The sequence below is a fragment of the Malurus melanocephalus genome, unplaced genomic scaffold, assembly GCF_030028575.1.
Source record: "Malurus melanocephalus ecotype Western Australia unplaced genomic scaffold, MMel_1.1 scaffold_36, whole genome shotgun sequence".
NCBI classification, from domain to species: domain Eukaryota; kingdom Metazoa; phylum Chordata; class Aves; order Passeriformes; family Maluridae; genus Malurus; species Malurus melanocephalus.
Window position 1 is genome coordinate 2,354,892 of NW_026623268.1, and position 16,291 is coordinate 2,371,182.

General features: G+C 41.5%; 1 protein-coding gene across 1 annotated transcript in view; it reads right to left on the bottom strand.

The window, feature by feature from the left end:
• Positions 1-2,064, bottom strand: part of DPT (dermatopontin) — a 26,708-nt gene extending 24,644 nt beyond the window's left edge. The window contains exon 1 of the mRNA XM_057364182.1: positions 1,710-2,064. Within this exon, the coding sequence (XP_057220165.1) occupies positions 1,710-2,008 (299 nt within the window). The 5' untranslated portion in view covers positions 2,009-2,064. The remainder of the gene's footprint in view (positions 1-1,709) is intronic.
• Positions 2,065-16,291: the final 14,227 nt, after the last annotated feature.

A 16,291-nucleotide genomic window follows, 5' to 3' on the forward strand; every position in this document is an offset into this window, starting at 1 on the left:
AAGGAAGGAAGGAAGGAAGGAAGGAAGGAAGGAAGGAAGGAAGGAAGGAAGGAAGGAAGGAAGGAAGGAAGGAAGGAAGGAAGGAAGGAAGGAAGATCTATGCAGAGCAGGTGAGAGATGTAAGGATGTTGGACTGAAACAGTGAGCAAGTGAAGAAATAAATCCAAAAGCTAGTGAAGGGGGAGAAACAGTTAAGCAATTAAAGAGGAGTTGAAAAAGAAATGCATTTGGAGAAAATAGAGGGTTTTCTATAGAAAAAAAAAAATAGGCAACAAAGAAGACAAAGTGAAAAGATTTTTTTAAGTGGTGAAGGAAACAAGATTCAGATAATACTCTGGATGTAGTCATGCTAAGCATATGGAGCATGATGATGAATGGTTATACAGCTGAAGAAAATGTTCTGTATAGACTTATACAGTATCCTGTTTGTGAGAAGTGAACTTGAGCAATTGCTGCCAGSGATTCTTAGAAAGAGAATAATAAGTTTATTTTGAACAAAAGAAATGTCAAATTCAAAATTATTTTGGAATAAATAGGAATTGCATCAATGTATGAAAAATGAAGAAGTCATCCAAGATCTTCAGAGTGTCTTCTTTATGCCTGTTTTGCAGCTCTCCCTCTTTTTTTCACTTCTTATTCCAAAATTAAGTACAGGGTCAGTATTTTTTTCCCTTAGCAATTGCATCAGCCATAAGCATGTATCACGTGGTCAATGAAAGAGTATGAATAATTCAGAACAAAATTTTGAATCATTTAAAAAGCATAAACTTAACATTTCATTATTAACCTATTCCCACAAACAAAGTTCAAAAAATCACATTGCAATTTCTGGAACAAAACCATTTCAAGTATTTGAAAATACTCATTCCTGCCTGTATGTCATTCTGTCCAAAGAATATTTCAATCCTAGAGTTGTCCAAAACTCTGTTTCCCATTTACTGAAAAAAAAAAACCCAAGAAGTTAATTAAATACTGAGTATTTTGCCCAAATATGAAACGCTATACATATTTTCAGGAATTWTTGTGGCCAGATAGTGTGATCACCTTTTCCTCCAAGGCTGATGGAAAATGTAGCATTTAGTTAATCAAACTGACTGTATTAGGGAATTAACACGATCTTCTGCTATCATCATACATATATCTATGCCACCATCGTCACTTGTTAGTGTGGATTTTTGGCTTCTGTAATACCAGCACAACTAGAAAATAGCTTTTGTCTCTTCTAAGCCAAAAAGCTTAGCAACAAAAACACAAAGCAAAGAGCCAGTGCAACACAGAGATTATTTTTTCTAGGGATAAGAGCATGAAGATGGAGTAAGGAGTTTTGCATTTGTTCCCCAGTTTAATCATTGATTCAATGTGACTTTTCAAGAGGGTCTTTATGATCTCCTCACTGAAAGTTCTTGCCTCATTTTCCTTATCACTGAAACAACAGCAATAGAACCTCTTTGCAGATAAAGTTGAGAGTGACCAAAGGACAGTGGCATTTGTAAAGCACACTGACACCCTCCAGCAAGAAATTGCTACAGAGAAGACAAAAGTGATGCTGATCACCTCCCATGCACTGTGATTAACGAGTCTTAGGCAGTGAAGCCCTGGTTATCATGACATTAATATGCATTTGCATTGCTCTGGCYGCAGTATTGGGACCTGCATTCCACAGGGGTTATCAGGGCTGTGCCCTCCAGGGAGGTTTGGGGTTATCCTACCATTCAGTTCCTGCCCTGTTGATCTCTTCCCACCAGCACTCTGTCGGCTCACCGAGGCTCTGGGATGCTGGCATGCAGGCATAGTTCCACAGTCTGTCAGAGCCTTCCTTCTTGCTGAAAACACTTCTGACGGCCACAATCACCTGCCCATGTGGGCACTGAAAGTTGAAACCCTGCCGGTAGACATTGACCCATTCGTCGTTATCTCCATAATTATAGGGACCATARTAATAGTCACTGTATTGGCCCCATGCCACAGTCACCAGAGGCAGGAACACGCAGAGAAGGAAAAGGTCCATCCTGAAGATGTTCCTGGCTTAGCAGTGCCCCTCTGGTTTGTCAGGCTGGTGCTTTTATATCGCCTCTAACATTTGGCTTCCAGATGTTATGTTTTCAGATCCAAGTGCAGTGTGTCATTGCTTAACAAACTTTCTCTGAGCTACAGAGACGTCCAATTACTTTTAAGGTGGAATTCTGCAAGTACAGTAAATCTGCAGTCCCCAGGAGCAGGGTCTTCCTGCCACCACAAAGCATCTGTGATACTTTACTGCAGAGCTRCTGTGCAGAGCAAGCTACATGYCATAGTACAACTGTCACAGACATCYAATTTTCATCCTCAAGACAGAGGTTAAGTTTGAAAATTACTTTATTTGAAATTAAAGCTCAATTTGAAGCTGCCATTTTCCATCATTAGTAACATGCAATAAAATGTGAACCTGTCTGTGTGTCACCATCCTCTTTTCCCTAAATGCGTGTGACAAGATTCTGGCAGTGCCTAGAAAAAAGGGAATTGAGCAAAGTGAGGGAATTCACAGCTCCTATTGAAAAACTCCTTTAGAAATTTTGGGTTGGTTTGGTTGGAGGGAAGGTGGAGCCCAAATGACTGAGATTCTGCTTTGGCATGGAAACAGCCCACCCTGAGAAGTAGGGCATTGGCTTCCTTCTAGCAGAATTGATTTTGCTATGACTGTGTGTGAGCTCWGTGAAACTGTGGACTTGGCAGATGTTTTAATTTAAGGATGAAGCACATAAGCAAATTACAATGAGAAAAGCTTCATGCATGACCAGAGCCTAYTTTGAGCAAGGTGGAAGCTCTTCAAGGTGGAATGCTGAAGCTACCTTGATTTTATCATGGGCCAGGAACACAAGGCTGCTTCTGAGAAACTGCTCTGTTGCAAATTCAAAACCCAACTTGCCACTCAAAGTGTTTATATGCAACATCTTTAGGCAATTTATCAGGAACCTACTYCATTCAGGAAAATGTGGAATGGTGTGCTTTGCTTAACTGTGTACTCGGCCCATAGAAAACTCTGGGACTTGAGCATGCTTTAATAAGTAAGACTGTCCAAAGTCAATCTAATGTAGTTTACACATGCATATGTTGCCTTTGCTGTGGTACTAACAGAATGTGGGACCCTTGGAACAGCTCCAGATTCAAATTCTGTCTCTTTTAGTGAAATCTTGCTGCACACTTCTTCCTAAATATTTTCACTACCTCTCTTCCACATTTTGACCATGTAGAGAAAAAAAAAGGAAAAAAAAAAGAAAAGAAGGTGTAAGAGCATTTATTCTGTTGCTAGTACTGATAGAAAGAAATGTGATGGTAACTGCAGACTTGTTCTTCTCTAGGGGTCTTGAAACCCATCCTACCTCATCATTTCTTTGCAGGAGCATAAGCATCCCACAAGACAAGTGCCTTTTCTAACAAACCTCAGATCTCAAAACTGCTTTCAGCCTCATCAGCCAGGTGCTTTTGTGTCTTTAGCTAATAGCTCTTCTTGTAGCAGAGCCCTGTTCAACGAAACTGTAAGTGGTGGTTGGCTCTTTTCTAGAACAGTGCAGCAGCATCTCAGTTGGCCATGATCACTGACAGTGCAGATCCACGTRCACTTGGCAGGTGGGGGCTGCTGATGTGGCTCAGTGCCTCCTCTCCAGCTGCCAGGGGAAGGAGACAGCAGAGAAGAACCCTTGGAGCTGCCTTCCTCTAGATCCAGGGTAACAGTGGGGGATGCAGGTACCCAATATCTAAAGAGAGTGGAAATCTAAGATTTAGAACCCCCATAGTTACCTGATGAGCACCAGGGTACATGAGCTGCACAATCTCCCAGGAGTTTTTCAGCAAACTCAGTAGTGTATGGGTTTTTTCCCTCTTACCTCCTTAAACTCATAGTCACATCAGGGAGTACTGCTCACTGCTGTGTTTGCCTGAGAGGCATTCTGGAAGCAGTTTCAGCAGGAAGAACCACATTAACATATACATATGATCCTCACCTCACATAACCCTTTATAAGTACCATTCCTTGTAACAAGGTTCTGACGTAACCCACAAGATTATGGGCAAGAGGGGAGGAGAAGGTCAAAGGAAGGCTCTTTGGAGAGGAGGCAGCCTTTTGCCTGCCTTGGACTTGCATGTGAGGCTTTGGCATGACTGCTTTCACTTCTTACATGTGGTCTACCCTGCCTGATCCCAGTTAATGGATGAGAGTGGCACTTYCATGCTGCACTGTGATCAAGAAGTGGCTTGGCTGGGGGAAAAAGCCATGCAGGGAAGACAGTAGATGTGGAGCAACAACTCACAAACTCAGCAAACTCAGCAGTTTAAACATGTCCTGGCCAGMCTTATTCTGTTCTGCTCAGTGAATCAAGCACAGCAGTTCAAAACCAAGTGTCTRGAAGAGCTGCAAACTAAACTGCAGCTTGGTGTCTTTGGTTGTCTTCAGATACCGTTTGCACTACAATAAACACTGATATTTAAAAATCAATCCCTCTCTGAAATTACCTACACTTTAGTTTGACTTTAAAAACATCAGCTGCACATCCTGCATATCTGATCTTTAGAATAGCAGAAAGTGTCACTGAAGTAATAAATATGAGGTGTTAAGATCAATCTTTCATTATCAGTTCCTTGCTGGGGAATCTATATTTTCTGGTAATTTTGTTCCTCATCAGCTCTTAGAAATGTCACATTTAATCCCCTCAAAAAATTTAATTTCTCTCCTGCCCAGTGGTGACAGATAAAAGTGATTATTTTTGATGCCCTGCCTCCCTGACCTAACTTTGGAGCAAGCTCAACTTTTAGCACAGTTTGGACTAAAGAAGAATGTTCTTTCTGACTTAAATTATTCTGTGTTTCTCTCCTGCTGAAGGTACAAGATGCACCATTACTTTATGCTGCAGGAGCAATTAGGAGAAATGCTGCAATATTCTCTTACCATGCCATGATACATCCATGAAATGCAGAAAGATTTCAGTGCTTTGAACTAAAATCACAGATGCATAAGTATTATTTCAATGAGTATTATTTCAATGAATATTATTTCAACAGTAGCCAGTTTAATGGGTTTTATTTTAGCACCCAAGCTCTATACTAAAATAGGAGAAAGAATGGTAAAGCTTTATTTATTATTTGGCAAACCCAGGGATGCTAGAGCTGTCATGAGGAAAGGGAGGGTTCAAACTTGATCAGTGGCATATACAACTAGGTCTGTGTCTGCAAAACTGAGTTCCATGAAAGTAGTGCCGTGCAGTTTTATTGGAGTTTCTGTGCTGCTCAGGTTCCTGAATTTGGCTCCTGAGTTTGGCTCAGCCAGTTTTTACCCCACTTTGAGGGCAGAAGGAGYACATGAGGGTGTTACCTCACAACACTTCATCCTTTAGATGCACAAGAGTGATTCTATCTCGTGTTACTCAGGACTATAGCCAGAAGTGAAGCTTTGCTTTTGGGCTACTGAAGGAGGTTGAGGGTGAATATCCTTAGGCCTGAAGTCCTCTGTGCACAGCACAGGTATGGCAGAAGTAGTGCCAGTAGCAGCAGCACTGTGTGTCTGCYTCCAAGCTAATGAAGCGCATCGTGGCATTTCACTGCGAGARGAAAGTGTTTTTCATGACAGCTCATAGCATCACTGAGGTCACACACTGGGAACATATTTTCCATATTTTATTGCACGCTGTCTCAGTGTGGTGCTGGCAGTTCTGATAAAGCAGAGTGTCTTGGATGAGTCAGGGAGGCTGCATGATCTGGGAGCTGTAAATTAAATTCAATTGCAGATTACTTTCCCTGTAATATTTGCAGCATGGCTCTTTATATATATATATATATACACATCTACTGCATTGTCAGTTATTATAAAATTTWGATGATTTGAGATACCTTCATTATGTTTTTGAAATGAGATTACAGAAGCCTTGGTACTATGCAGGACAGAGCTGCTGAAAGACTTTGCTTCATAAGGGGTAAAGATACAGCCTAATCAATTTATTAGCACAGAGACATTATCTTGTTTTGGAGTAATGTATATGGTGAAGGTTGGAGTTAATTTTCAAGTTTTCCTACTRTTAATGATATTTTTTGTAGTTCCATTCACTTGATGTTCTCAAAGTATTTTSATTAAGTCTTTTGAACCACCCTTTTGAAAAATAGGAAAGGTTGAAACCCTTTACACAGTAGGCTCAGTGATCTGCCCAATGTCCACCAGTACCTCAGGGGTAGAACGGGATTTTAAACTCCAGCATCTAGACTGGAGTTTAAAATCCTGCTCCGATCCTGGGAAAGCACATTTTCCCAACCTTTTCTTTCTGCTACTTACCTACMGAGATGCTGGTTCAGCTTCTACTCTGTGTAGCTCTTTCCATGTAAAAGAAAAGCTACTGCTCAAGATCCTGTGATACTGGAGGATATTGCAGAGCTGTTTTCTCCTTGAGTAGCTTTGGAAAATTCTGATATGAGACCACCTGGAATATTGCTGTGGAGAAAAAAAAAAAGTGCTAGCTGCACTGCTATTTTTCCAAGTTAACATAAGCCTTTGAATTGCTTTTGTAATAGCTTCCTGCCTGCATGTGTAGTATTAGATTATGGAGTAAGTAATAGGAAAACAGGAAAAGCAAAACTTAAATCACAAAGTCTCTAAGGAAAGGGTAAGAAAGCTGAAACAAATTTTCCTGGTCTGGAAAACCATCTAGATGCCATGATAACCCTTTTCCTTCTAKGAGTCTGAGATCTATTATTTTGAAAACTCAATTTTCAAGTAATCAGTGAAAAACTTTTACAAAGATTGGTCATCGTTGCTAGATCAGTTTACCCCCCAAAACTGCCCAAAAGCAACAGTAACAAACCTTGGTGACAAACCTTCCCCAGCTCACATAAAGGTTTGAGTAGGGAAATATTGGAGACTTTTGAAAAAGAGCTGAGTTGTGCAAGGGGAGGCATCCTTAGCAACAGCAGGGTTTGTACAGACATCCTAGAATGGCTACCCAGAATATTCTGGTGCTAAATAACCCAGGAACCTATTGCCATCATTACAGATTCCCACAGATCTCTCCCCAGAAAAAAAAAAATTCAAATAGATTTACCAAGAGATATTTAACCGGTTCTGATACAGCCATTCTTTAAATTTGGGCTTGAGGAACTCAGTAGCTTGACCATATTCTCAGAAGTCATTTATGAACAGAAATTGATGCTTTTTTCATTGTTGTTGCTGTTGTTCAGACMCACTAAAATTAAAGCACTTCCTTTATGATTTAATCCTAATTAAATTCAGGCTTTTGTCAGAGCAGAGGTAAAACTGCTCTTCCCCACCTTGCTCCTCATGCTCTATAGGTTGCCCTGTTGTAGCAACTATTTGTATTAATAAATTCAATAACTGAAGTTACTGTGATTATAGCTACTCTTCCAGGATCCTTACAATAAAGAAAAGCCACGTTCATGAGTGTTGGCCATTACAATTTCAAATRAGAGGACAGCCCATGGTACTTTACCAATCACATGCTACTGCTAAAAGCAAAGTGTTTTTTTCCTAGTGCTTTGTTGCTAACAAAGTCTATTCTCATTGCTGTAGCTGCTGTTACCACTATCTCTTTTAACATATAAGCTTGAAATTCATACCAAATCTTTAGCTCCAGTCCTGTATTAAGCCTAGACAGTCACTGTGCAATGTCTGAAGGTGAAACTGCCAAAAGAAATTAAAAAAGCCTGGAGGCTACAGGAAATTCAGGTGGCATTGATTCAGGAGAGAGCCAGATGCTTCAGGCTGAGTCAGTGCCTCCTCACAGATTTGCAGGGAGCATTTTGCCAGGACCTTTTTATACATAGCTGAGTAACTGAACCCCCTTTTCATCACTCATCTTTKTGTGTGTGTGTGTAGGGGTTGTTTTCTTTTTAATATAAGAGCTTTATATTTAGCCTTTGAGCTAAATTCAAGCTTGTCTGTTCTCTTGTTGGTTTTTACCTGATACAGCTGGAGAGCTTTCCTGGAGGATTATTAGATCAGCAGAGACAGAAATGTCCTAAAACTTTTTGACTCCTCCAGAAAGAGACTTTTTCTCCAGTGGTCTCATTTGACATTTGAGTGAAATTGCTACTAAACTTAATACCTRAGAAATTTTGTATGTGATAAATTATCCCCTCCTTTCAACTTAAGTTTGACATCAAAAGTTTGCCTTCAACTGATTCTTGAAGCACTGAGAAAGTCTATAGCAATAAAAATGAGGAAAAATGTTACATTTTAAAGTAGAAGTTTCAAAAGCAATCCAAATGTTTTGAGGTACCCTTCATAATCTGAGGAGAGATACAACAGAGGCACCAGTCCCACTTTTTTAATTTTTAAAGTCTAACACAACATTTGTTTCTGTGTTAGGCTTGGTTACTTTTATTTCAGTTTAATTCATGGAACACCTTTTAGAAATGTCAACAACAGACAGCTGTAGCATTTTCAAAGTCCTTGGAGTACTGACCTGAGACTTAACATGGGCCACTCTTTTCCAGGGGTGTGACTGTAGGTGTCCAACTGAACAGTGCTAAGGGATCAGTCAGCTGTGATTTTTGTCGTGGAAACCACCCATTGTGGGTTTCTCCTTCAGAATCACTAGAAAGTTCTCACATGGCTTTCTCCAGCATAGGCTGTGACCAACAGYTCATAGCATCACTGAAATGCTGGGGGTGAAAACCTGAACTAATCACTCTCAGTAACTGTGCAGACCCATGGGATAAGTCTGAGGTCAGGGCTGAACTGATCTTTTATGTGAGAATGGCAGTAGCTGTAATTCACTTGTTGGTCATGAGAATGGGCTGAACCAAAGCCAGGTTTTTTCTGAGCTAGATAAGGGAAAAAAGAGCTGAGAATGTGACTTARAAGTATCTCAGTTTTACATGCAAAGCACCCTATCTCTGCCTGACCTTTCAGGCCCATGCAAAGTGAATGCTGAGTAGGAACACTCAGAGCCTGTGGTACTTTATACCAGTTTTGTGCTTTCTTTGTGTAGGCTTCTGTGTGTCAAAATAAAATTTAAGAGTTCATAACGGTCTTGTTTTAACAGTCACTAAAGTCAGGCGCTGTCTGGCAGCACAAGTTATTTGAGAAATGAAATGAGATGCTTACTTGGTCCCTTCTGGCTGCRTGCTTTGTGAATTTGGATAGGGAATGACACTGAAACCCAGCTCCCAGTGACCTCCATCCTTTTTGCATTCCAGTCATGAGAATGATTTCTCTTTACTGTTTTGCTTTTGAGATGCTGCAGATGGTGGGGGGAAGAAGTGGGGAGGAGGGTAGAGAAGATCTGGGGAAGGGACTTCTGCACCCTGCCACAATAATTCATTGTGATCTGACCTTCTGGATTTTCAGCCCTGCTCAGCCATCCATCACTCCTCATGTGACTGTCACCTCATATTATTGCAATTAGCAACTGCCAGCCCCAGAGATTTGACAGTGGAAGTGAAAAAGTCCCAGAAGCTTTCTGCCAATTAAAAATTAACCCTGTCATTACAGAACAGATTRTCCTGCTCCAGAAGTAGCTCCTTGGTATTTGCACTGATACCATGGTCCTGAGGTGGTAAAGCAGCTCCTTGACYCACCCTGCCTTGTTGTCCCTGTGTCCTCCCAGCTCCCAGGCTGCTTCACCCTCCCTCCTCCCTACATGCCACCCCTCTTTGCTGCCTATGAGAACTGAAGCTGCTAATGAGAGTGCTCAAGCCGGCAGTCCCAGAGTCTGTGGGTGGATGATAAATTCAGCCTTCTGTGCTTGTGCCAATTGAGGGCTGTCTGCTCAGCCTCAGAAAAGACCCTGCTGTTCCATGTGCAGCTCTCTTCTTCCCCTCCTTCTGGGACTTAKCCCCCTGTGCCAGCACTGCAGAGCACAGAGCCACCGGGGTCCCTGCTTTTTTGTGTGGCTGTGTGTTTGTGCTGCTAAAACTCCCAGTCTTTGCTGCTGTGGGTGTGTCAGCCAGGTGGATTAAAGCTAAGTSGGATCTGCCTTCTCATGCTAAAAGTTCCTCGCCTTTGCTTATGGACTTTAAGCATGACTGGCAACTGCTGCTGCCACATGCCTCTTTACAAGGCGTTTAGAAATCTTGCTTCATTATCTCTTAAACAGGGGGTGGCTGGAAATAATTCTTGTTGTTACTTTGTTCAGTTAATTAGGTGCAGCTCCCGCTCTGCTGCTGTACAGAGGTGACAGCACCAACAGCTCACTGGGAGATTRCCTTGCTCTGGGAAATATCTGGGGTTGAAGACAAAAAACTGGAATATGGAGAGTCTGACAATATCTGACACCCAGTCCCTGTGGTCATTCTGTCTGCTCAAATAGAGCACAGTCAAGTAATGAGGATCATTGTCAGGAAAACTAACCCACAAGCACCAGAGGTTTATGTCCAAAAAGGAGACAGCGGAGTCCCACAACTTTATTCATGAATAAAGGGAGGGKTCATGGGCATTTCCCATGGGGTCTCTCAAATTGCTGGAGGACGCAGCCTCTTTTATCCCAATTTCCCGGCCGCAGTTCCCTCTCTCTTTCCCCATTGGCTGAGKTATTGAGAGGTACAGGCTCCCCRAAACGCCTGATGAAACCCCCTCTYCTATCATACATTKCCCCCTTTCAATATCCATCTCTGTGTCTATGCTCTTGTAGTCTATTAACATAGTTTAGGGTAAGTCAGTCAGTGGAATTCCTATGGAAATCCTTCCCATTGTTTCCTTCTGTCTCCCAGTATCAGCCTTATCTTACCCCCAGAGTCAGAGTTTGTTTGTAAAGACATTCCCTTCTCATTCCTTTCATCATGATAGTCCTGCAGTTCAACTGGGTGATGAATTATTTCAGAGAATGTGACAGGCAAGTTTGGCACAGCCCTGGCTCAGATAACATTCCAATAGAGTTTGGATATAATAAAAAAATGTATTTACTTAAGCCATTTTGCGCTGTCCTGTCAAGGCACAGTTTTTTCAYTCTGACATTCACGGAAGCTGCCCCCATAGTCCTTTACCTTTACAGCCACTGCTCATCATGAGAAAAGATGGCATGTCTGTGGAGGAGTAGCCTTGGGAGTGCATAACTTTGGTGTTATTATGTGGTTTACATGCATAAATGAAGAAAAAATACTTGTCGGTAAATGGAAAGTTAGACATGGAAGGCAAGAAAAGAAGAACCAGCAGAACCCTAAAAAWTCTCTGGAAGCCCAGTTACATGTTTGGGTTGTTCATAAGGTGAGACATAGCAGGCACTAGGGAACAGTTTGTGCTTGTACTTTGTGACTGCCTTCAGGGGAATACGACAAAATTAAGAGAAATTTCTGCTCRTTACTTCAATGCCCAGCTACATTTTATGTCCACACAGTGCAATGAGAAGTGTCAGCACTCATTGCTTTAGGAGCTCACAATTTAAGCTAACTGGAAATGCCTGTGGATAATTCTTACACTGCAGGATTGAGCTGCTTCTGTAGCTTAACCAGCAACTCTTTCTGGTGAAGCTTGAAAAATGGAAGAATTACACAAACCTGTGACCAGAGGAACCCAGTAACAGAATCAAAGCTGCTGTCACTCTGCTACTTGAGCACTCCTTGCTCCCTTTATCACTATACCCTTCAAAACGTGATGTTGAAAGTGATACATTTTTCACTTTAGGAGGCACGTCCTGTCTTTGTGACAGGACATTAGAATTCTTAGCAGCATGGATGCAGATGCATGCCACACGTACAATGAAAGTCAGATTGCTTCCCAGCCTATATTAGAACACATTTGCCAGCTCTCACCTCATTATTTTAATGAAGAATCCAAAATCCAGCAATTAAAAAGAGWGCATTAGTGTTCTTTTATGTCAGCAATGGGTCAGACCAATTGCCTGTGAAACTGTCAGTGTCCCTAGCCCAGCAGTGCTGCAGGTCTCCATATGGCAACTTTGCACCYAGTAAAAGAACGGTGCTAATTGCTTAAAACCCATTTTATGTCGTCCTTCCAACAATATTATTGTGTATTTAAACCTAAGCTTCAGAATATCAACAGTTCCATGGGAATTGCTGGTTTAGTAAATCCTGGAATCCTGGGTTAATAAATCCTCACACATTGGGTTTAGTCATAGCTCAGGATAGCTCTACCACTCTACTGTTCTGAATCCCTRAACAAATGACTTCATCTCTTCATATTCCTGCAGGGCCTTCTGCTCATTTTTGGTATTTCTGGCCTGATGGTGTAAACTCAGTTGTTAAGTTACTGTCTCATTACGGATTTGACAATTGACGTCTTGCAACCCCAAGCAAATACCCATGTTCAGCTATTAACTACTGTTGCTTGCATCTTATTCTCTGTCTTTTCATAAGTACACTCAMAGTCTTGTGCTATTGTGGAAGAAGATGGGGAAAACAATACTAACTATTCAGCAGAAAACAAAAAATCATTTCTTAGCCAGTGGTTATAATCGCTGCTATGGACCTGTCTCTCTTGATATATGATTTCCTGACATTAAATGAATTTGACATTTACATCTGCTTTTATTTCTTCCAAGAGCCTTCTGTCATTTTTTCTCCATTTAAAGTGCTCATGTAGTCTGAAAATTGTTTTTAATATTGGCACTATGGGGKCTCTCTATTTATTCTGTCAAGTTTACTCAGAACAAAAACATGTGGTTCAACAGCAAGAAACTCTGGCTTTTGTGGTCTTTAGAYTGTGGTGTAAAAAGCCATTGCTAGCGCATAACACTGCAAACCCAGGTGTCAGAATCTGCCTGAGCTGTGCAGAAGTGATGGAGAGTGATGAAGGAGAGCGTGACGCACAGTGCTGAGAATAGACTGTGCAGGAAAAGCACAGACAGCAGGCTTCTCTCCCTTGTCCCTCTCTTGCTGCTACAGAGGATTTATGACGTTGTAGCAGGCTTTGCCATGAGTTGAATACGAAAATAATTTCTCCCAGACTGTGGTACAATCAGCATTTTTGCTGCATTGGCTTCATTGCTGTATTTCAGCACTCCAGTGAGCTGACTGGCAAAATCCCAAGCTGCATGCTAAGATCCCTGCAGCGCTGCAGGCAAGAGAGTGCCCAAGCTGCAGAAAAATGAAATCATGTACCTTGTAAGTGCCCTTCACTTAGTCAGAAGATCCCCTGAGGAACAGCAAAATCCTGGAGAGGWTGTTGCCAAAATTCCTCCTTTACTGTCATGCACTGCAGAGGTAATAATTTGGATACAGTTGGTGCTCAATAAATTCCCTGATACATCTCTGCCCTCTGCACCAGAGAATGGCTGGGTGCTTTCATACACAACAGACAGGTCCAGATTCCTATAGACATGAGGCTTGGATGATGGGATCACTTATCTTTTCACCAAGATGAAACCCAATTAGAAAAAGCAATTTCGTTGCTGTATGTACATCTCTTAGCAGCATGCTCTATCCTTTACTGTCTTTTGCTYACAGTCTACATAGGAGGCTCTTGAGTAAGGATAATTAGGTGTTGACAGTGCTGAACACAATGGGATCCTGATCTCCCTTCATCAATCACTATCACAATCACATCAGCATTTATTTGTTTCTGAGGAAGATTTGCTGGGACTTCAGTGGCAATAAGAAGAGAGTGCTGCTTTTCTCAGCTGTGCCTCYTTTTAAGAATATAAATGGCATAGCTCTTTATGACACCCAAAATGACATTTTTCCACAGATACCACTGATTATTTTCTGAGTTGGCTTTTTCCCTAATTGATACTTTTTACACTGTGTATTTTATAGCTTTCTAGCACTTTCCATTTAAGAATTCTGAGGTATAGAACTGTTGTATCTATTTTACAGGCATGGGGAACTGGGGAAAAGCATGGTCAGGTTTACTTGTCATCAAGGGCATGCACTGAGTTYATAACAAAACTGGCATTTTAAAAACCCCAACAGTCCACCACCATTTCTTTCCCTGTTTTTAGCCTTTCCCATTTTTTGTGCCTTCTCTCCMTCCTGTCTTCCTTTCCTGCTACCATTTTGCCAATGTCTTGTCCTCTCTTTCAGCAGGTCTTATCCCTGAAAGTGGGGTTTGATTTCTGTATTTCTGAATCTGGATCTGATACCCATATGCCATGCAGCACTTACTGCTAGTCCTGCTTCTCTTTCACATGATAGCAGCTAGGAAATTCCATAGCAAACTCTCAGTTATTTCAGGGACCTTAGACTCTGCCAGTAAATCTTTTTTCTCCTGCTTTTATTTTTTTTTCCTGTGGCCCATTATAGTGCTGGCTTTTAAATTTGTTATAAGCCATTACTATTTTACTTTATAAACAGGTCATTCTGAAATATTGTGGAGCCTGAAATGTGTGTAGACTTCAGAATAGTTTTCCATGGGACTTTCTGGACTCAGTATCTTTTGTATGATTATGTGCAGTGGCAGGTGGGGATGCATCCCATCTTTTCTCAGCTTGTATTTCAAAAGATTCCAAATACAAATATTCTTTCAGTATTCTCACACTGAAAAATATCCCCAAATTCTTCCTGGATGAAATCTTTAGTGTTTACCCTTCGGTAAACACGTCGGTTTGCCCTTTTCAGTGTCCCAGAAAAAGGACAATCATCCGTGTATGCAACAGCTGGTTTAAGGGAAGTGTTTAGGGTTTGAATGAGGTTTTTTGGTTTTATTTTTCTTTCTACCCTTCACAAAAAAAAACCATAAATTGTGCATGTGGTTATTTTTAAAACTCCTGGGCAATGTACTCTGTGAAGTAAGAGTAGCCAGTTCAAAATTCTGATTTGTATTGATGTGGGCACTCATTGTATTTTAGTCACCCTGTAAATGTCTTTTCTGGATAGATTTGTTATCTTGTTTTTAATACATTGAAACACGGGGCAGCTGCTAAGGAGGAGGGGAGGCTCTATGCCAATGTGAGGACACCAGGGGAGCTGCCTGCCAATTTCAATAAGAGAAGAACAATTTTTTTTCCTTTCCACGCCTCTCCTCTTTCCTAGTGCTCCTACTCCCTCACATTCACTCCTGGATAGAGGCAGGAGTTCAGTCTCCAAACTGAATCAATTCTTGCTCCCATCACTAAGGCTGTCAGCAGAGCAGGGTTAAGTGTCACAACAGAGTTTTTGTGTGGTGAATAGCTCTTCCCTCTGCACTTGCTTGATACAAGCAGACTTGTAGCCCCTTTCCCCTTTATCCTGCTCAATGCAACATGCACGCTGCAGATCACTAAAGCTGGGGCTACTTGGCTGTACAAAGCTTCTCTAAAATGACTTGTCTCTTCCTGTCTCTCTTCCAAATGCATCACAAGATCTCTGATACCCTGTCTTTCATCTGTGCTCAGAGGAAAAAAAATCTTGATTTTGAAGACCTATTTTTCTTCTCACTTGTTTYACCTCACCTACCAGTTGTCTTTATCAACAAGGCATGGCAAAACAGCAGTAGSAAAGAGTAGCCCCATGCTGATAAGATGCCTTCTAGCTGATATGCCTTTAGAGCATGTTCCAATTAGTTCTGACCAAGAAAACCATCACTGACTGGAGTAAAAACATGGTTGGGAGACTCTCAAGTGATTCAGTCAATTCCCAGGGGATCAGCAGCCTCATATAAGACGGTCTGGTACWGGTGGAAATTGTATTTTTCAGGTAGGACAAGAAATGAACTCCCTGCTGTGCTATTTTCCATAAGAGTAAAGACTGTCGCAGTGTCTGTGTCACTTCTTGCAAGATGCCAGTTACATTCTGTCCTCTTCAGAATTTCCTAAGCACTCGTCATTTGCAGAAGCAATCCTCTGTACCTTCTGCCCTGGACTCCTGCTAAGTAAGTAGAAGGTACTGCATTTATTTACCCTGTGCATGGAGCAGAGAGGACACTGCAAACAGCAAGTGTCAGTTTTGCTGTTTGATGGAATGATGACACCTGCTCTTGTTGCTTAAATGGCAACAAATATGTATTAAACTACAGCTAATGGTGCAGTATKAATCTGAGGAAAGGAACTTCTCATCAGCTTGGAACTGATGTATGGTTGATAAAACAACATCTRAAGCTGGCCTCTTGTTCCCCCTTAAAGTTTTAAGTGCACTTCAGCTTTTGAAGCTAACCCATTGTGCTGGAGGACTGCCCAGTCTTGCTTTGGCTCGCCTCTTTCTCTGGATTCCTGCCACATAAGAGATGTTAACTACTTTGGTTGTGTTTTAGAAACATGGAAAATGTGGCTCATGTAAGCTTATGATAATGAATTGCTGGACTTTTCAGGCTGATATTGTGKTTTTTATTCTGCATTTCATGCTCAAGAATTTCCCTGGTGTAAACCTCACCCCTGTTTGTTTGCAAAGAGAAGTCTTYTGGAGAGGGGACAGGATTTGACAAGAGTAGGATGGGAAAGGGGTCTGC